Genomic DNA, 21,257 nt, shown 5'->3' on the forward strand with positions numbered 1-21,257 from the left:
ACCCAAAAATTTTAATTCAGCTGCATACCTCCTCTTTTGTTGTAGACCAGGTGAATATCTTTCGTCTGACTGGTTAGAACAGTAACGGCACCAATTCACATTTACACCAGTAAAAAAGTATTAGCAATAGTAATAGTTTTCTTGACTTAGCAAATACCACTAACTGTTGCAACATAAAATATGCATCACTATGAAACTAGAAGGATAGAATGCAAATGACCGTTGCTTCAGAAGTCTGATGTGATGCTGACAAAGTACCCAGACCTAGAGAGCATGTTTTGCATTCAGCGCCCAAACTACTCTTATTCAAATTACATACTGTGTTCACATTAGGCAAATCCCAGACCTCAACTATTTTTAAGAAGATATTTTTCATAATAAAAAGTATTGTGTTACTATTTCAAAGAGCTATTTAGAGTGAAAACGGCTTCATGATTTCAAAGTAAGAGAAAGCATTATAGTGTAACCTCAAGTGGGTATGTCTTTAAAAAAAAAAAAAAAATTTCCTGATGTTGTCTGCTCTCACTCTGAGGAGCTTTGCTATTGTAAAGGTTTCACATAATTTAAAGCTAAGAGCAAATGTGACAATGTTGTTTGAAATGTTTGCTGCAATAATGAAACAAATAAATGTCACACACAAGTTTTGTCTCTCACCATATGAGTGTTGCTTTAAATGAGACATCAAGGGGTTTTGTTCCTTTGACATACCTGTAGGGAACATGTAACAGTCCTTAATAAATGTCTTAAGGTCTTCCTTTCTTTCTTTCAAGTTATAAAACCTCATCATTCCTGTTCATTTTGTAATTTGAATAGTCTGCTGATCCCCATAAGCTTTGACAGTCTGTTTAATTCCCTTCAGTCTGATACTATGTTTGGCATGAATGCCCTTGAACTTAACAGCACAGCACACATCAATTTTGTGATTCTCTTTTTAAGTAATTAATCATCATTATGATGCCACTGTTTTTCTGCCTTTAATTAGCAGCTTTATTTGTACTTATAAAATATTCAACACTTCACTGATTTTAGAAGCTGTAATGTTCATTTGACTTTGGCATGAATGCTAACAACTTTATATTTTGGTGCTAAAAGTTTCAAGGTTTTGTTTGTTTGTTTTCTTTTCACCTTGGGTGAATTATTGTCATTGATTCTTCTGAATTTTTCTGTGAACATTAATTTAGATTACAATTTAGATTATTAGATTACAAAGGTACTGCTAATACTAGTACTAGCTACAAACATAAAATACATTTAGTTATGTAAAAATGTTAATAGAAAGGGTTTTAAGCATTTAATGTTTCTAAAACTGAATGCATGCTTTTGTGATATTATGTATTATATGCCAATACCTCCATTTTTGATGTTACAACTATATATCCAATTAAACAAAAATTGTATGTGTGAATGTTACATACACATACCTAGGAATACTAATCAGATGAGGTAGGGAGATCTGTTTCAACCAATGACTTTTTTTTTGGACCGGATGATCTGAGCAAATTTTATTGGAGATTGTACAAACTTTGTAGGAAATGAGAGAAAACTGATGAGATCAAAATGGCAGAGAGGTTTAAAATGTTAATCATGGTATTCCAGAAATATTTCATTTTTGATCACCATTGATGATCTGACCTAAATTTGAGGACAAAAAAATTATGAAAAAAGATCTTTAAAAAAATAAATAGGTAACAAAGCAATTTTGAGTAAAATATAGTCAGTTCAATAGGAACTGGCCAAATTAATGGACTTCCAGTGGCAAATAAATTTGGCAATGAATTTTACGTTGAGTTCAAGTTTGGTGATTTTTGACAAATTCACACAGCAAACCTCTTGGTTTGGCAGTGACCTCTGTGTGATCAGAGATACATAACTTGGCAACAAAGCAAAATTGAAGATCCATCATAAGCTGGGTCTAATCGTTCAGTTTTGGGAGTCTGTTTGAAAAGCAGTTATTTAGGGTTAGTTGCTAACTGGCAGAATAGCTTTGAATGTTTATTTCATCTTCATTATTCCTATATCACTGATCGAATTTTGTCACATCTTGTCCCAGTTTCACTGAGCAATGTTAAATCCTTAACTTGAAATTTAAAATTGCTGTTTCCTCGTGATGTGGAAATTGAAACCACTGTGCGAATTGCAGGGTAAAACTAAAACCATAAAAAAAACATTAATTGAAATAAAATAAACATTATGTTACGGGGCGAACAAGACGTGAGACGTGCGGATCCATTTGCAAGCTTTATTCAAAGGCAAGGTCACAAAACAAGCAAGGTTCATGAAATGGCAAACAGTAACAACACAAAACAAAGAGTAATCCTAGGGCAAGCGTGGGTCGACGATCGTCGAACAATATCCAACAGGGCAAGGCAAAGGGTTAATCCAGGAAACACGGGCAGGTATCAAAAACGAGAAAACTAACAAGGCAAGACTATAACAACTAAGTGGGCTCCGTAGAGTAGCTATCGCTAGGATATATACGCTATACAATACTCGGCAGAAGGGAAGAGGAAGTCCATGGTTTATGTAGGGTGTGTGATCAGTGCAATCAGCTGTGTGATCAGTGCAATAATTTGTGTGTGTCGTCAGTGCAATGAATGATGGGAATTGTAGTCTGAGGTGACATGCAACAGGTAGTGCAGTGCAAGAGTCCATGTGGTGAGCGAGTGACCTCTGGTGGTGAGTTAACGGATAATAATTAAACAATAATAATAATAATAATTACAAAAAAATAAACAACATTCCTAAACATTTGACTAAAAATAAAATGAAAACAAAAATATTAAAATATAGTGTAATATTTTTGTATTATCAAAATATTAACAAAAAATATAACAGTACAGCAGTGCTAAACTAACAGTAATTCACTTAACACAGCATGTGCCAAAGAAACAGGAGTAAATTTTTGTATCTAGACTAACTGGTTAAAATTTTATTATACTTTAGGATCATTAATTCAAATGAATATTAGGAGATTTTAGAAATATTAAGAATCAGTGGTGAGTGACATTTTTAACTTGGTACTGAGTGCTACGTGCTATGAGTAATGTGTACCTACTTTTTTATGCCAAAAAAACTTACATAACAACATACTTTTAAAAATAGCTTTGCTTGAGAAAACATGAAAATACAGTTAAAGTGCAACAATACACTATGATTTTCAGTCAACAAAAGCACGCTTCTGCTTGGGTGAGCAATTTGCTGACAGATTTTCTTGCACATGAAATCCCCACATGCCAACAAACCTATGAGAATGTGAATGATTTATAACAATAGGGTGTAGGCGCCAAAACTGTGGTGGATCCGTTCATCCTAATCCCTCCATAAATGGCACAGATTTTAAGAAAAAGAGTGCCAAATAAATATGTTATGGACAGTTACATATGTATTCAGAACATTTTATTATGTAAGCTTTATGTTACACCTCAAATGACATGGGAATTTATAGTAATGATAATATTAATTAGCCACTCCCCGAACTCATATTCTCAGATGGCTTGGTTATTCAATACATTTGTAGCTTATATGGACTGAACACCTCTGTTTAGAATTTTCCTAATCGGTGTGCCAAATTTCACAACTTTTTAGCATATCTTTCCATAAGCTACAAAACATCACATACCATTTCTTCATAAACTTCATCCATCACACATATGATCCCTTCATTCTTTGACATTTGAAGCTTTCAGAAATTCATGCAGTGTTCATGCATTTATGTCAGTGCTCTTTCTCTCTGACTTTTCTTCAGGCTCTTGTCAGATCGGCTGGGCATACTACTGCACTGGGGCCGGCGCCACCTCAGCCATGTTGCTGTGCACCTGGCTCGCCTGTTTCGCAGGGAAGAAACAAAAGCAATACCCGTACTAGAAGAACCAACCTCAACTACAGCCTGAACCACAGCAGGACAGATGCCTTAGACTCAGTGGAGACCGACCGGCTTTGCAGCCAATGGCATGATGGCTTTCCTCCATTAATGCAACTCCGACTCATTAAAGACTCAAAATGCTCATATGGACATTTGTGTGATTAAAATGAGTATGCACTTTTCAGAGAGACTTTTGGCAGTACTTCCTCTGCTCTCTAGAAAAAAAAATAGAGAGTATTTAACGCGAAAGGACCAATTATTGTATGTGTGTGTGTCTTTTTTTATGTCCACTGTTGTGAATATTACAAGTGTGTTTTTTTTTTTTTTTTTTTTTCTTTCTCTGGAATTGATATTGTAAAATTAAGCTTTGGTTTAGATGTAAAACAGTCACTTTAGATGAAGTCTGTATATATATATAAAGTATTAATATTACTATGCCCTGAAATATGCCTTACATATATAATTACTATACTTTAAATACTATAATGCATTCAAACTAAAGCTGGCATTAAAAATGTTTAATTGATTAAAATTATATTTAGTTACATTTAAGAATTAAATGAAAAATTAAATCATTTGTCAGCACCAATAGCCAAAAACTCCAAAAATAAATCTTAAAAAAAATTAATGATTCAAAAAAAACATTTAGTTGTTCTGGTATGTCACCTTTATTTATATAACGCTTTTAACAATAGATTGTGTCAAAGCACTTAACAGTATCAAATTGGAGGATAGAATGTCAGTAATGTATAATGATAAGATTAAACACTCAATGTCTCTTTTCAGTTAAAGGTATTTCATTATTGAACTCAGAGATGTCATTGTCTAGCTCAGTTTAGTTTAAATAGTATCTGTGAAATCAAATTGACGATAATTGCTAGAAATTAAGTGTTCCTAACTGAGCAAGCCAGAGGCGACAGCGGCAAGGAACCAAATGTATGTTGTTATGGACAGTGGTGAAATATAGTTTAGTAATCATTATCTACAAATATTTGACCACTCCAGAATAAAGTATTCCAGAGTCGTGTTATAAAATTTATTTATTGTTTACGTAACCGTATACAATTATGTGTATTAAAAATAATATTAAGCATTATATATACAGACTTCATGTAAATTGTTATCAAAAGATATATTCATCATTATTGTGTTTATATTTACATATCCATTGTGAATTGCAATAATATTCATGGTTAATATCTATATATTGCCTTTTTGTTTCAAAGCTTGATAATTTTTACATTAATTAATGCTTGAAATATAGAATACAATATATGTTCTGATTAAATATGACTCATTGACATGTTGTGTTAAAAAAGACTACAAAGAGGAATCATTGCTTATTTGATTCATCTTGTGTTTGTGAATAAAATCTAAAAAAAATAAAAGTTTATCAACATTTTAGTTTTTATGTTAATCAGACAACATATTAGCTTATAAGAAAATATTGCACACACTACAGTACATTAACTCTCTCTCCACAGATGTGTCCACATTAGTTGTTATGAGGATTTAGGTATCTACTCCCGTTCTACAACCGTTCTTCACACGGAACTTTTTACACACCATTTGCATAATGATGGTTATCAAAAGTTAGAATGAAATGGCATTTTCAGCCAACTATGCTTCCAAAATCTGACATATTTCAGAGTAAAACAAGACATTCAATGGAATTAAAGTAGGTTGGGACTTCATTTGATCCATCAGGATTTGATTGGAGTGTTCCATGTTAGTTGTTACATTTGATAAAATAAATTATAAGGTACTTTATGCTTTCTTTGGAATAATGTGCAGCATTTAATGTTTATGTTAAATCTTATTCCAAGTGAATCTAATATCAGTTGGTAGGCAGGTACTGCTAACCGTGTATGTGGTGTTTATAATTCATATCCCGAGCTCACACACTCATTAGTGGGGCATGAAGCTGCTCCTCTGATCTGTTCCCATAATGATAATACCCACGATACCTATAACACACAGAGGAAACCTCGGAAAATGTTGCTTTCATTCTCACTTCTAAGAGATCCTGTTCTTTTGGTGCTAAGTGTCTTGCAGTTCTGTGTAAGATCTTTTTCTCCCATTGATATTGCTGGAGATTGTTGGAAGTTTGAGGTGCACAGCATGACACATTGGGGTCAAGTGAACAGAGTACTTGACTCCTCTATTATCTCAGCTTGACATCTCACCACTGGCAGACAGTGAGAGAAGATACAGCAAAAAGACTGTTTGATATCGTTACAGCCATTATATGCAGCAGTTTCACTGAACACATTGCTATTATTAGCCCTGACATGTGAAAGAGATGTGATCGTGCGATTTCGGATGCTAATAAATGTATAATTAATACCCAGCTGTGCCAATGACATATAATTATGCATATGAACAGAACACTGTTGCTCAAACTACTTACTTAAAGTGTTTTTCACATCAGCAAAACCATTGTCTATTGTCAATGGTGTAACAATGTATGATGTGCAACCCATGCAGAAATTACTTTTAAGTCAAGTCAAGCCAAGTCAAGTCACCTTTATGTATTATTTACTTTAGTTGACCTAATGCAGCCTAGCAATCCTTTAATGGATTTGAATTATAGAAATGTGATAGTGTGTTATGTGTATGCCAGGTTAAGGAGATGGGTCTTTAGGTTAAATTTAAACCGAGTGTGTCTGTCTACTGAACACTGCTAGGTAGATTATTTCTGAGTTTAGGAGCCATAGGAAAATTATCTGCCACCCGCAGTTGATTTTTATATTCTAGATATTATCAAATTGCCAGAGTTTTGACATTGCAGTGGACATGAAGGACTATGATGTAATAAGAGCTCGCTCAAGTATTGAGAAAATAAACCATTCAGGCCTTTATAATAGTTCCTGCTTCTAGTAAGAACTCTAGCTGCTGCATTTTGAACAAGCTGGAGTTTGTTTGAGTGTGCAGAGCAACCACCCAATAAAGCAATTAAATAACCTAACCTTGAGGTCATGAACATATAAATTAATGTGTCTGCACTTGACATTGAGAGCATATGTTGTAATTTAGATTTTTTTTTTCTCTATATTTTTAAGATGTAAAAAATGGGGTTTTACAAATACTAGAAACATGGTTTTCAAAGGAAATAAATAAGAATGTTATCAAATAGCACACATAGATTCCCAACTGATGACAAATAGTTCACAGAGTAGCCATCAAGTGTTCGACAGTGTTTTAGGTTATTACATGCAGAGGTTTTTGGTCCAGTAATTAAAACCTCAGTTTTTTTTTTAATAGGAAATTACTAGTCATCCATTTATTTATAGCAACCATGTATTTCATTAGTTTTGCGAATTGGTATGTTTTATCGGGCCGTGAAGAAATATAGAGCTGAGTATCATCACCATAACAGTGAAAGCTAACACCAAGTTTTCCATGTATTTATAAATTTTTTTGTGAAAAAAAACAAACAAACTTAATTAACATTATTAGTAAACCTCAAAGAACATATTAAAATAATTAAAAAATGTCATGACCCCTTTAAGGCTTTATCTGCAGCCAGCTTATGGGGGTCAGCCAACTCTAGATAGAAAAATCTACAAATTCTTTAATAAAGTCTGTATGGTGTCCTGGTGGCCTGTATACAGTAGCCAGTACAAACATCACAGGGAATTTATCATTAACTATTGTTTCTCTGGATAATGTTATATGAAGCACCATTACTTCCACCATTAAATTATACTTGAAACCAGACCTCTTAGAAGTATTGAAAATATTGTTATAGACTGTAGCAACACCTCCCCCTTTTAGCTTTTGGACACGACTCATGGGGGTAGACTTTAAATTGGTTTGGATGTTTTTTTTGTATTTGCTAGTTCAGGGAACAGACACAGTCTCTATAGTATGAAATCTAGGTGAAAGAGTCTCTGTGTGCTAAGAATTAACTCATTTCTGTGACGTGAGGCAGCTAGCAGACAGTTGGTTTAGTTGTCTGCTTCCTGACCTGGACCCCAGTTTGGTCAAGTACAAACTTTAAGACTATGTGCTATATTTCTGGAGAGAAGAATGATACCACTCTCGTTTCATCAGATCAGGTCTGCCCCAAAATCTCATGTAATTGTCTATGAAACTTATGTTATCCTGGGGGTACCACTTAGACATCCAGCCATTTAGTGACAAGAGTCTGCTATGTATCTCGTTACTACGGTAAGCAGGGAGGGGACCAGAGCATATTACAGTATCTGAACTGGTTCTTGCTATTTCACACGCCTCTATGTTGTGTTCTATCTCCGACTAGCAAAGTCAAACATATTTAGTGCCAACGAGAATAACAACCTTACTAAGGGTTACTAAGGGCAAGTTCGGTCCTAGAGAACTGCAGTCCTGCAGAATTCAGCTCCAACCCTGAAAAAAACTCACCTGCCTGTAGCCTTAGTAATCCTGAAGACATTGATTAGCTTGTTCAGGTGTGTTTGATTAGAGTTGGAGCTGAATATGTGGCAAGCAGTACAACTGACAATAAGAGGAGAAGAAGCTATTACTCGCCGTGACCGTAGAAATATGTTCCAACTTACCACAGTTGTTTGATGAACTCGTGGAAAATGGAACAAGAGAGAAAAGAAATAGAGCGAGACAGAAAAAAGAAATGGTAGAAAATGCAAAACGTCAATGACAAGCTAACAGACTAACGGAATGCTAACATACTGTGCTAGCGGTTTAGATTAAAAGCGAAAGATGAAAAATTTGTTTCATATATAATTTCAGTAATATGGTGAGAATTAATTTATATTTTAGCAGTTTAAACAACAGAGAGTGATAGCCCTTACGCAAAGAAAATATATTTCCTAATATATGTATGATCAATATATTAAATGACTTAATGGTACAGCATTAGAAATTATATAGAATAATATATTTTGTACATATATTACAATATATTGAATAATACAAGGAATTGCTGCTTTTATATATTGAAAAATGTGACAATATATTTACATACACTGAACAAAATGATAAATGCAACACTTTTGTTTTTGCCCCCATTTTTCATGAGCTGAACTCAAAGATCTAAGACTTTTTCTATAATAATAATAATAATAATAAACTTTATTTTCTATAGCGCCTTTAAAAGTTACATCTCAAAGCGCTTTACCAAGGCATACAGAAAAAATACATTGAAATTGACAATCAGAGAAACATATCACATATATGCTAACCGGAAAAAATAAGTTTTAAGAGAAGATTTAAAAACACTAAGGGATTCAGCCTGTCTAATTTCAGTAGGGAGAGAATTCCAGAGTTTTGGTGCCACAGAAGAGAAGGCCCGGTCACCCATAGAGTGTAAACAAGTTACAGGAATAGTTAAAAAGCCAGAATTAGATGAGCGAAGATTACTCCTTGGGGTGTAGACAGATAAAAGTTAAGTCAGATATTCTGGAGCTAAACCATGCAGGGCCTTGTAGGTAAGCATAAGAATTTTAAAATCAACGCGAAACCTGACCAGAAGCCAGTGCAAGGACTCCAAGATTGGAGAGATGTGCTCACTTGTCCTGGAACTTGTCAGGATTCTGGCAGCTGCGTTTTGAACATACTGCAATTTGTTCAGAGTAAATTTAGAGACCCCCGCGAGCAGAGCATTACAGTAGTCAATTCAAGAAAAGACAAACGTATTGATCAGTTTTTCAGCCACGGAGAAAGATAACATGGGGCGCAGTCTTGCAATGTTTCTGAGGTGAAAAAATAATACTTTAACCGTGTTCTGAACATGAGGATCAAATGTTAATTTTTAATCAAATATCACCCCCAGATTGTTTTATTTTGTTTGAAACTCCATAACAGAACCATCCATCTTTAAGTTTAAAATGCCAGCTTTATGTATTTGATGGGGTGAACCAATCAGCATAACCTCAGTCTTGTCACTGTTGAGACAAAGAAAATTTTGAGGCATCCATATTTTTACCTCCAATATGCAATGTTCAAGAAAGGCAACAGCCGAATTATCACCAGATTTTGAGTGAATGTAAATCTGAGTGTCATCTGCGTAAAAATGAAACTTAAGACCAAGGGATCTTAGAAATTGCCCAAGGGGAAAAATGTACATACTAAAAAGTAAGGGACTCAAAACTGAACCCTGGGGAACACCAAAGTGCACTGAACCAATATTGGACCTGCAACCACCCAGGGACACAAACTGCCTACGATCTGATAGATAAGACTTGAACCAATTTAAAGCAGTGTCAGTAACACCAAAAACTTTTTCCAATCGAGAGAGTAAAAGAGAATGGTCTACAGTGTCAAAAGCTGCGCTGAGATCGAGTAAAATCAGGATTGACAGAGAGCCAGAGTCAGCAGCAATTAACAGATCATTGGTGACTTTAACCAATGCTGTTTCAGTACTATGCAGTTTGCGGAAGCCAGATTGGAGGGGCTCAAAAAGATGGTGTAAAGTAAGGTGAGTATTTAACTGAGAGGCCACAATTCGCTCAAGCACTTTAGCCAAAAAGGGCCAATTGGAGATGGGACGAAAATTATTGATGTTTACCCAGTCTACGTTGGGCTTTTTTGGTACAGGATTTACAGCAGCGATTTTGAGTGCAGCAGGTACAACACCCGTGTTCAGTGAGTCATTTATTATACTCAAGACGACTGGGCATAGTGAGGCAAAACATGATTTAAACAGACAGATGGGTATAGGATCAACTATGGAAGTGGCAGCTTTCATTTGTGAAACCACATTACCCAGAGAGACAGGATCAAGTAAGCTAAAAATTGAGAAAAAAGTGACAGAGAAATTAGGGATACTAGGAGCAGAAGCAGAAGTAATGGATTTGCGCGCATTGGAAATTTTGGAACTAAAATGATCAAGAAATCCATTACAAAGCTGATCTGAGGCAGGGACATTAGAGGAACTGTTACCTTTGAGCAGTTTGTTAATGGTATGAAACAGTTTTTTGGGTTATTTTGATTATTGTCAATTATCTGAAAGAAATACTGAGATCTGACAGATACTATCTCCGCCTTATATTCAAGTAAGTGGTCTTTCCAAGCTTGGTAATGCACATTCAGGCCAGAGGTACGCCGCTTACGACCCGCTGCCTTCTTAGAGAGCAGCTCACCATTATACCAGGGAGCAGATCGTACAAAGGCCACAGACCGGGATTTCATAGGTGAAAATAAATCCAAACCAGAAAAGAGACGATTTCACCAGACGCAGGGGCATAGGGAGTGATGGAGAGAGCTCCGCGCGTTTAAGCGCTAACAGATTGTTAACATCCACCGCATTGCACCGAAGTCTGTTGGTTTTACGTTGAAATACCGGTACAGAGAAGCAGTCTGATGCGTCATGAATAAACTTGTGCCTTGGCGCTCGATGTATGTATCGCGGTGGTCGAAGAATTCCGACATTATGGCAAAGGACATAGGTGTCCTTCGCTAAATAATAGCTCCTTTTTAGGTTCAGCAGATTGCAAGCAGCGTACCTTAAAGCGTACCTTAAAGCCATGAGGGAAGGATCCACACCAACGCCAACGTGTGTCGTGTTTTTTATTAAATAAAAAATGTTTTCAATACAGAGAAACTATTGATAAAACTTGGCTTACTGAATATCAGGTCCCTTTCTACAAAAGCACTTTTTGTAAATGATTTGATCAATGATCATAACCTAGATTTGCTCTGTTTGACAGAAACATGGCTAAAACCAGATGAATACATTACTTTAAATGAGTCTACCCCCTAAGATTACTGCTATAAAAATGAGCCACGTCCAAAAGGTAAAGGGGGAGGTGTTGCTACAATTTATAGCAATATTCTCAGTATTTCTCAGAGGGCAGGCTTTAAGTATAACTCGTTTGAAGTTATAGTGCTGCGTATAACATTATCTAGAGAAACCCATGTTAGTGATAAATCCCCTGTGATGTTTGTACTGGCTAATGTATGTACGTGATGAAGTTAAATCGGGTAAAAAACAGAGCCCAATGGGCTTGTCGGGGATTGAGCCTCTTGGCTTCTCTGAGATATTGTAGGTCTTTGTGGTCTGTGATGACAGTGTGTCAGACTGTGTCTCGTGTTTCCCCTCCTCTCGTGTCCATATTTGGCCTTCCTGTTCCTGTCCTCGTTCTCTGTATCATTAGTTCATTAGGCCCCAGCCCTGTGTTTAATTACTCCGCACCTGTTTCTGTTCTTCCTCGTTGATTTCCCAGTGTTCTTAAGCCCTGTGTCTCCCTGTCTCCCATGTCCTGTATTGTTTGTCATTTCCCTAGCTCCACATTCCGTGTGCTGGATTTCAATAAACCTTGTTGTTGGAATATCTCCGTGTCTCCTCGCTCCTTGCTCCGAGAACAGCATGACACAGTGCAGGGATGTTTAGCTCCCTCCAGCCAATGCTGCCACCCTTCAAGGGCTAACTTGATGGCCAACAGCTCCCTGTTACCGATGTCATATTTGTGTTTCTTATAGTAGTATGCGCAATGCGATTGTCGGCCACTTTCCAGGAGTAGATGAGCATATCATCGATGTAGACGATCACAAAGTTGTGGAGGAACTCCCAGAACACCTCGTTCATGAACTCCTGGAAGACAGATGGGGATCCGAATGAGGTTATACGCGCTCCGCAGGTCCAACTTGGAGAATATGCATGCCCCATGGAGTTCCTCTAGAGCAGCAGGGACTAAGGGAAGTGGATAAGGAAGCTCGACCGTCTGTGAGTTCAGAGCTCTGCAATCAATGCAAGGCCACAAGCCCCCGTCCCTCTTACCCACAAAGAAACTCGATTCCGCCGGTGAGCTGGATGGTAGGATGACTCCTTGGCTAAGAGCCTCCTTGATGTACTCCTCCATAGCCTTGTGCTCCGGGATGGACAGTGTACACTCTACCCTTGGGGACGGAGGGAGTCACACTGGGCTTGGGACTCTCAATATGCGTGGAGATGACCTGGATGGTAGGTGACTTGTGGAGTGGAAGTTCAGTGAGACAGTGTTGGTGGCAAAACTCACTCCAACGAATAACCTCACAGGAGCCCCATCTGATCTCTGGAGAATGGAGGATGAGCCAGGGGCGTCCCAGGATGATGTCCACTGTGGGTCCCTCCCTTTCCTCTTCATGCAAGTTACCAATCCTGAGTTTTAATGGAGGAGCCTCATACCTCCCGTGCCCACGCACTAGCGGCTTTCCTTGGATGGTTTCGACTCGGAGCTCCTGGGCAGATTCAGGCAATTTAGGAGGTCTTTCGGTATGAAGTTGCCTGAGGAGTCAGAGTCGACCAGGGCTGAGGCTGTAACGGGCTGGGCTGGAGTGAATAGTTGAACTGAAAGCGTGGAAATTACTGGATCTAGCTGAATGGTTACGGTTTCCATTCGCTGGACGTGGGGGGTCGGATGGAGCAGGTACCGATGTAATGACCGTAGTGGCACAATAGAGGCAGAGCCCAGCCGCAAGTCGGCAAGCGCGTTCGACATTAGAAAGCCGGGTGGAATCCACTTGCATTGGCTCTGGTACTGGGGGACCGGTGGTGGGTGAGACTGACTGGTGAGCAGCTTCAGTGGTGTGGCAAGCGGCTAAGTGCTGAGAGATTTGATTGGCTCTTTACATAAAACTCTCCAATCCAACGGAATCATCATAAATCGCCATCTGAGCCCGGATACTGGGATCCAATACTTGCCTGTATGTGCTAAGAGCTGCCTCATTCCATCCACTAGTCGCTGCCAGCATTCGGAACTGCAGGGTGTAGTCATTGGTGGAAGAGGCACCCTGGCGCAACCGCAGCAACTGGTCGGATACAGAGAGCGCTCCTGTAGCTGAGCCAAACACTTCCTTAAAATGGTTAGTGAAAGCTTCATAGGAGTTAATTATGGTACTTTTGGTGTTCCATATTGCTTTCGCCCATAACAATGCTCGACCGGAAAGGAGCGAGATAAGAAAAGCTACCTTGGAGCACTCAGTCGTAAACTACTGCGGCTGCATTTCGATATACAGTGCAACTTGGAGGAAGTCGCCACACTCAGCTGAATCACCCACATAGGAAGCAGGCATAGTCATGGGACTGGCAGAGGCAGATGTAGGGTTGGGTGCTGGCATGAGGGAAGCCCAAAGAGTGTTGACCAGCTCCTCCAGGACATCCGCAGGTGAGGGAGATCAGGGATCCATGGAAGTGTCGGTGTTGGTACGGTCTTCTGTCATTAACAGAGTCGGGAACAACAGGCGAGTGAAACAACAGGATGATTTATTGACAGATTGATAGCAGATCGTGAGGAGTGCATGGCAGGTGAGAGTCTTGGAGATTGGAACTGTTAAATGGGTCTTAGCTGTCAACTGAAGAGAGTTATCTATTTGCAGGATCAAAGGAGAGCGGGAACCAGGAACAAAGGGATTCTTCGAAGGAGTATCGCGGGAAGATCGTAGGAGATCTGCAAGGTAAGTACACACAGGTAAGCGCACACTGGGTCTGGTGTCAGTTCGGGGTAGTAAACGATAGACCAGATGATGAGTGTCTGAGTGAAGCATGTATTTGAAGGAGTGCCGATTAGCGGTTGCAGGTGCGGGTGATCAGAATTCAGGTGACTGATCTGGTGATTGTTGTAGCCGGTTATATGTGACCCAGGACCACAAAACCAGCCATAAGGGTAAATTTTTTGAAATTGAGATTTATACAAAACCTGAAAGATGAATAAAAAAGCTTTCCATTGATGTGTGGTTTGTTAGGATAGGACCATATTTAGCCGAGATACAACTATTTGAAAATCTGGAATCTGAGGGTGCAAAAAAATCTAAATGTTGAGAAAATCGAAGTTCTTAGCAATGCATATTACTAATCATAAATACATTTTTGATATGTTTATGGTAGGAAATTTACTAAATATCTTCATTGAATAAATCTTTACTTAATATCCTAATAATTTCTGGCATAAAAGAAAAATCGATAATTTTGACCCATACATTGTTAGGAATCGCTACAAATATAAAAAGTGAAAGTGAAGTGATGTGTGGCCAAGTATGGTGACCCTAAGTACCTGTGCTACTTAAGAGTAGTTTTGTGGTCCAGGGTCACATATTGTCAATGCATATATTGCTGTGTACTGAAAAATATAAGCAATATAACTATATAATTTCCAATATATGGAAATGTATTATATAATATCTCACATTATGTTTTGCAGTATATTCCCATATATTTTTGTTCCGTAAGGGAGTGAGATATAGATTCCAACAGAAAAACAAAGCTACATGGAGCTACAATTGCAAACCACTCAACAGCTTTTTGTTAATTGGTACAGCAAATTTGCATGAGTAACTTGAACACATTACAAAATTCATGTGGAAATCGTCTGCCCTCACACAGAATTCACATTCACACACAGAGTCCCATTGAATGGCTGGATTTTGCATGTGAAAATTCATTGAACAATAGTAAATGTGGCTGCACCTACAGTAAACTCTCGATCACATGGACTATACATTGAATGACTGTATTTTGACTGCAAAATTTTACTGAACAACGGTGACCACACTTTTAAAATATTTCCAGTTACTTTATGTATTTTGTTCTGTCAGCGTAACTGGTTCCAAAGTTAAAGCCAAAGAATCATCAGTGACCACACAGTAGTGGAGTTTAATTCCTTGAATGAATTTAATTCCTTCGATTTTTGGACATAAAGATTCAATGACGCATAAAAATTCACTTGTTTCGTTCCTAAACCCTTAACTGAATCACCCATAAAGTCACCTGTCACCACTTATGCGTAATGATGTAATGTGCAAAAAGAGTACGCTTGGAATGCTGGAATCAGTTTTGAGGACTGGAACTTGTGGAATTGTTGTATAATAAATAATTATATAAGGTCCACACACTTGGCCCAGAGAAGGTATCCAACGGTGGATGAAGGTTTCCTGCGTGTTCGGTCTTTCCAGTGTGCAGCTATTAAAAAAAAAAAAGGTTAAATTCAAATCTGACTCCATTCAAATCTGGTCCATTTCTAATTATTATTATTCTGACATTTTATTATTCGATTTAACTCTTTACTTTATATTTACTTGTTAATTTAAGAATCTATGTCGCTCAGGGTGCCTAACGCTGGCCGTTTTACGTGGGCCCCATGATCACAAACTCACCAGTCTGAACATTAGCCAGAGGTCTTGACTAATACTGTAGGGAAGGTGTGCTGGTTCTTAAGTATACTTGGTCATCGCCATGGAATGTCAGTAAGGACACGGAGACAGGAACTCCAGTTAGTTTACTTTAATGTCCAACAAGTTTACTGGTTACATTGGTTTATATGAACTTGTGCATTGTCGTGTGGCTATATGTGTGTGTGTGTGGTCTAAACAAAGGAAAGGAGAAATAGAATTACATAAATTGAGTGATTTAGAACAAACAGGAAAACATTATCATATGTAAATTATCAGGTATAAAACTGTATGCAGTATTGTAAAGCAATAGACATAATGCACATCTTTAAGCATATAAGCTTTAGAAACTAACAGCATAAGTAAACGTGAGTAGACACATTAAGTGACATTAACCACACTTCTGAACTAACTAGCATTTGAATTAGGCAGAAATATCTCACAATCGCATTAATGAGTTAAATAGGACGATTCTACATATTTGGTATACAGCCCAACTCTTTACATAAACGATCGCTCGTGCAGGGTCGCGGGTCTTCCGCGCATCTGTCTAATCTTATATAAACAACTCGATAAATAATCTTAATTAGCATTAACAACACTATACAAGGTAAAGAAACACTTACTTTTGGTCATTAACGCACACAACAAGGAATCAGGAGAAAACACACGAACCATATCTTTCTGACAGAGCAAAATCCCAAAAGGAATATATTTTAACAGTCGTCAGACAATGCGGTTATTCGATTGGCTGTCCCTTCACGTGATCGGTCCATGATAACTACTGCGGCCTGGATGCTTGTTAACCTGGATGCCTGAGAGTGTCCAGCAGATGGCGCAGTTGAATTCCCTCTTCTACAAATACTATTTAATATGTCGCCCATGCTTACCATTCTTTAAATAGTAGTTCTGTTTAGCCCCCTACAGTAACCCATGTACAACTTAGTTAAAGCTCAAACAATAATCAGCGGTTATGCTAGTACCTTTTGTCTAGCCCCCAATAGTTAATATAATTACATACAACTTAATTAAAGCTGAGACAATAACCAGCCGTTATGACCAGTACTTTAACTAGTACAAGTTAACTAAACTCGTACTTTAACGAGTACAACTTAACTAAACTCAAGTCAGAAATCTAGAATCTCACCTGATGTGGCCCATGCTCCATCTAACCTGAGATCTAGTATGCACTTAACCCTGGACGCAGATTTGCGGAAACATATGCCTTCACTTAATCTACTTGAGAAAATAATTTCAGTAGTAAAACAGAATAAATCAAATGTATGGAAGCAGAAGAATGCCAATAGTTTTTGAAACAAAGCATGCTGAATTCCACAAATCGAAAAAAAAGATGCATTGCAATTAACAGTACTTGCATTTTAATGCCTTGTATTTCCAGGGCTTGCATTTTTAGGTCCTGAAATTGAACATCGTTGTTTATTTAAACTGTGAATATTTCAATTCTAAATATTTCACACACATTTTCATAATTAAAAATTCAATAATTCATATTCACCTTACAGAATTCACTTCCAAAATATTCAGTCTGTTTGAAAATGCGATTGTATAATATTCGACAGGCAAATTTCGGTCATTTTATTTCACTTTCCGAATTCGCTGCCACAAATTCTGTGGTTAAAATTCGGCCGAAAATTCGACGTTGCACATCCGGGACCAGCAGGAATAGCAGTAGAGCACCGATGCATGATCTCCAGCTGATGTCAGCCGCTCACCAGCAGGTGGCGCAATCGGCTGTTGATGAAGGCCATTCATTCACAAATACTGATTTGCAGAAATGGAGCAAGCTCTAAGTAGAAGTTTGGATTATTTTTAATTCTTTATTTCGGTTGCTTAGTTTCTGTAACTTTGTATCATGGCTTGTGTGACTGTGCTGTAATACTGGGGTTCCCCGTCACACTCCAGCATTCCCCGATAACGCGTAACACACCTCAGTGATACAACTAATACAGTGATACAAGAACTCAGATCTCAGAACACATTACTGATGATTATGCCAACTATATACAGGCAAGCAGATGTGGAATATGAACTAACGCGCAATGTTTCACGCTGTTTTCCTCATAAATCGGTTAAAGAAAACGCGTAGCAATGACAGCTATTATCAGGGTTGATTGAGATCAAAGGCGGATATTGCGTTATTCTAACTCGTGCTGTGCTGCTGATAAACGTGATATAATTTCAGTTCTGTTGTTTTTATATGTATATAAATATGATGAACAAGACACTCAAAGTGCTTGCTATTTAATCCCATACGAAACAAAGGCGTATTTGTCATCCATTTCAAACCAAACACAACTGTAAATATCACTTGCATTCATGTAGAACATTATATTCTACTGTTGACCATTCTGAGTGAGCTGAGTGAAGGGAATGATGGGTGAGGGGAAGGAAGGGTGCATATGTGAGAGAGGCGTTTTCCCGCATTTTCTCTCAGTGGGATGTGGAAACAGATGTCTGTATGTTAATACACTGTGTGTGTGTTGTCCATATCAGAAGTCAAAGTGTCTGAGGTCCTGTAATTCTTACAATTAGTATATTTATTAATGTGTATTGTGTATCTTTTTGAGGTGTTATTAGTTTTCTAAGAAATTTTGCAAGCCAGAAAACAGAGTATCATAGAGATTTGAGGCTCGCTCTTTCCATTTTGTCTACCAACAATCAACCACCCAGAACATCCTACATAATAAACACATAATAAAATATATAATACAGTGGCAACGATAATCACGTATTCTGCAGGAAATATAGATATGTAAAATGTAATGGTTACTACGCCTCAGGCTGGATGCTTTCATGACACCTATAAAGCCTTGAATTGGTCCCTGAAGGAGTAAGATATTGTTAGTTATTATAAACAAATATTCATAAATCTTTGTTTGCGTGTTAAAACTTAACATGGTCTGCATATCATCATTTGATCAAAGTTCAGATTTCATATTTGTCTTTGAAATAAATATCTCTTTTAGAAAAAGTTTACCTGGAAATGTCAGCTTAAAACAGCTACTTTGTGTCATCTTCAGATGTTTCAAACTGATTCAGACTGCTCAAACTATTTTGCATTTATCTAGATTGTGTCTGTGAAATTCTTCATGGTGAATGGATGACATTTAAGTTTTTCCCCCATAATACATGATGATTTTTACATTTGCATGGATAAATTTGTAATATAAAATAAGCAATATAATAGCAGTACATAACATTTACTTAATGTTATAGTTCTGCCTTTACAAGCTCACATAAAGTGTATGATAACAATCACAAAACCTGCAGAATTCATGTGAATGTAAATGTATCTTCTATATTTTTACATTAAAAACACTGTCAAGATTCAAAATTCAGGCTGCTGTTATATGGATGTGTTATATTGACCGATGTGTTAAATACAGAACTGTTTCATACTGGCTATAATGTAAATGTTATCTGCCTCTTGCTTCAACTCACTGCTGTTACATTGTCCAAACACAGCCTTGAGTCCTTGAGATTAGCATGTGTGGATGTTAGAGATGTGTGGATATATGTCATACGTTCACTGACATCTGTATGCAAACACAGCTGCATGTCACAGCACAACCTAGTTAAAAGATTAACCAAAGAGACAATTACAATATCTTACTCATTTGTGTGCAATAACTGCATGTATTATTGGTGGGAAATCAATGTAGTACAGTATTTATTTGATTTGACTGAGACTAGTGTTCCCATTTAGTCATGTACTCTAAATCCAGCTGAAATTACATTTAAATCCAGAAGTATTTTCCATTGGGATAGCCAGTGAACTAATGGTTCAGCGTTGACATAAATGGCATGTGGTAATGGTTACACAGGAGCTCAATGAGTAGACTATTGCAAACCATAAAATAAATGTGTGGGTGGATAAGGTTCAGTGAAATGGAAATTAGAGGTTAACTGAAGGACGCAGCAGCTAATTTCAGAATAGTGTGACTTCATTTTTTTTATGTTCTCTGTGGGAGTCCACTTTGAATTTTTTAGAGATGTGACTGTGTTCGTGAAACAGTCGTGACTATCTAGTTTGTTTCCACAACAATGCATTGTACTGTGGTGGTTAATCAGCATGTTATTTTGTTATTGTCACACTTCACCAGGGTCACGGAACCAGGAACGAGGGAGCGAGGAGTACTTTCAAACACGATCTTTTAATAGTCCAAACACATAGGGAACACAGGGAAAAGACGTTCAGAACCAACCCAGAGGCAGGGAAACACAGGGCTTATGAATACAGGATAGTGAGGGAACTAAGGGAACACACCTGGGATCAAATTAACATGAGGGAGAAACTGGGTCACAGAACACATGGGGAGCAAAAAACAGGTCCATGATCCTGACATGTCGCCCCTCTCCCGGAAGGTGCGTCCTCGCACCGTTGAAACATCCAAAAGGGGAGGGGCGGATGGGAACTAGGGAGGCGGCTCAGGAGGAGGACAGTACGGTGGCCGAGAGAGCTCAACGCGCTGCAACTTCAGAAAACACATGCAAATAGACAAAACACCAGCAAATCAAGAAAACATCATCATCATTTTGACAACACATGCGCAGCAAATGCTCACAACACATGCAAATTGAGAAACGCTGCAAATGCTCACAACACATGCAAATTGACAAACGCTGCAAATGCTCACAACATTTGCATTTGCAGCGTTTCTCAATTTGCATGTGTTGTGAGCATTTGCAGCGTATGTGTTGTCAAAATGATGATGATGTTTTCTTGATTTGCTGGTGTCTTGTCTATTTGCATGTGTTTCCTGAAGTTGCAGCGCGTTGAGCTCTCTCGGCCACCGTAGGACAGACCCCTGGGAGGGGGCCGGCAGCCAGAGACCAGGGATGCGACGAAGGAGGGAGGAGCCAGGGAAGAGACAGGAGGGACCCGGAGCAGGAGGCGCACAGCTGGACCCAGGTCACAGCCGTGAAGATGGCCCACGGTGGAGCCAATGGAGGGAGGAGCCATGGAGGAGGGAGCCGCCGACTCCAGGGGGCCGACCAACGGCACCGGAGCAGGTGGTGGAGGAGCCCAAGGCAGAGACGGAGAGCCAACGAGCCAGGGAGATGGCGAGGATCCGGGGGGCCAGGGTGGAGCCGAGGGCTCTGGTGACCGAGGCGGAGACCCGGAGATCCGCAGCGGAGCCGGAGCGACTGAGGACCCAGGTGGAGCTGAAGGGAGGAAGGAGCCCAACGGAGCCGGTGGGATGGAGCGACGAGGCGCAGCCAGAGGAGAGGAGTCCTGAGGCGATGGCGGGTCGACGCCTGACCAAGGCAGAGCCGGAGGGACGAGGGA

At 38.6% G+C, this 21,257-nt stretch overlaps 1 protein-coding gene and 1 long non-coding RNA gene across 2 annotated transcripts in view; one reads left to right on the forward strand and one right to left on the reverse strand.

Annotated features, from left to right (window-relative positions):
• Positions 1–5,256, forward strand: part of LOC306851495 (LHFPL tetraspan subfamily member 6 protein-like) — an 82,371-nt gene extending 77,115 nt beyond the window's left edge. Inside the window, exon 4 of the mRNA XM_079387774.1 lies at positions 3,746–5,256. Coding sequence (XP_079243900.1) covers positions 3,746–3,864 — 119 coding nt within the window. The 3' untranslated portion in view covers positions 3,865–5,256. The remainder of the gene's footprint in view (positions 1–3,745) is intronic.
• A 6,098-nt stretch (positions 5,257–11,354) lies between these two features.
• LOC306850929 lies at positions 11,355–16,715 on the reverse strand. Its single transcript, XR_013782456.1, has 4 exons — positions 16,573–16,715; positions 15,932–16,140; positions 15,671–15,737; positions 11,355–14,229 (listed from the first exon to the last, which is right to left on the reverse strand). It is a non-coding gene; the product is annotated as an uncharacterized lncRNA (long non-coding RNA).
• Between the last annotated feature and the right edge of the window lie 4,542 nt (positions 16,716–21,257).

Source organism: Barbus barbus (genome assembly GCF_936440315.1).
Source record: "Barbus barbus genome assembly, chromosome: 31".
Classification (NCBI taxonomy): domain Eukaryota; kingdom Metazoa; phylum Chordata; class Actinopteri; order Cypriniformes; family Cyprinidae; genus Barbus; species Barbus barbus.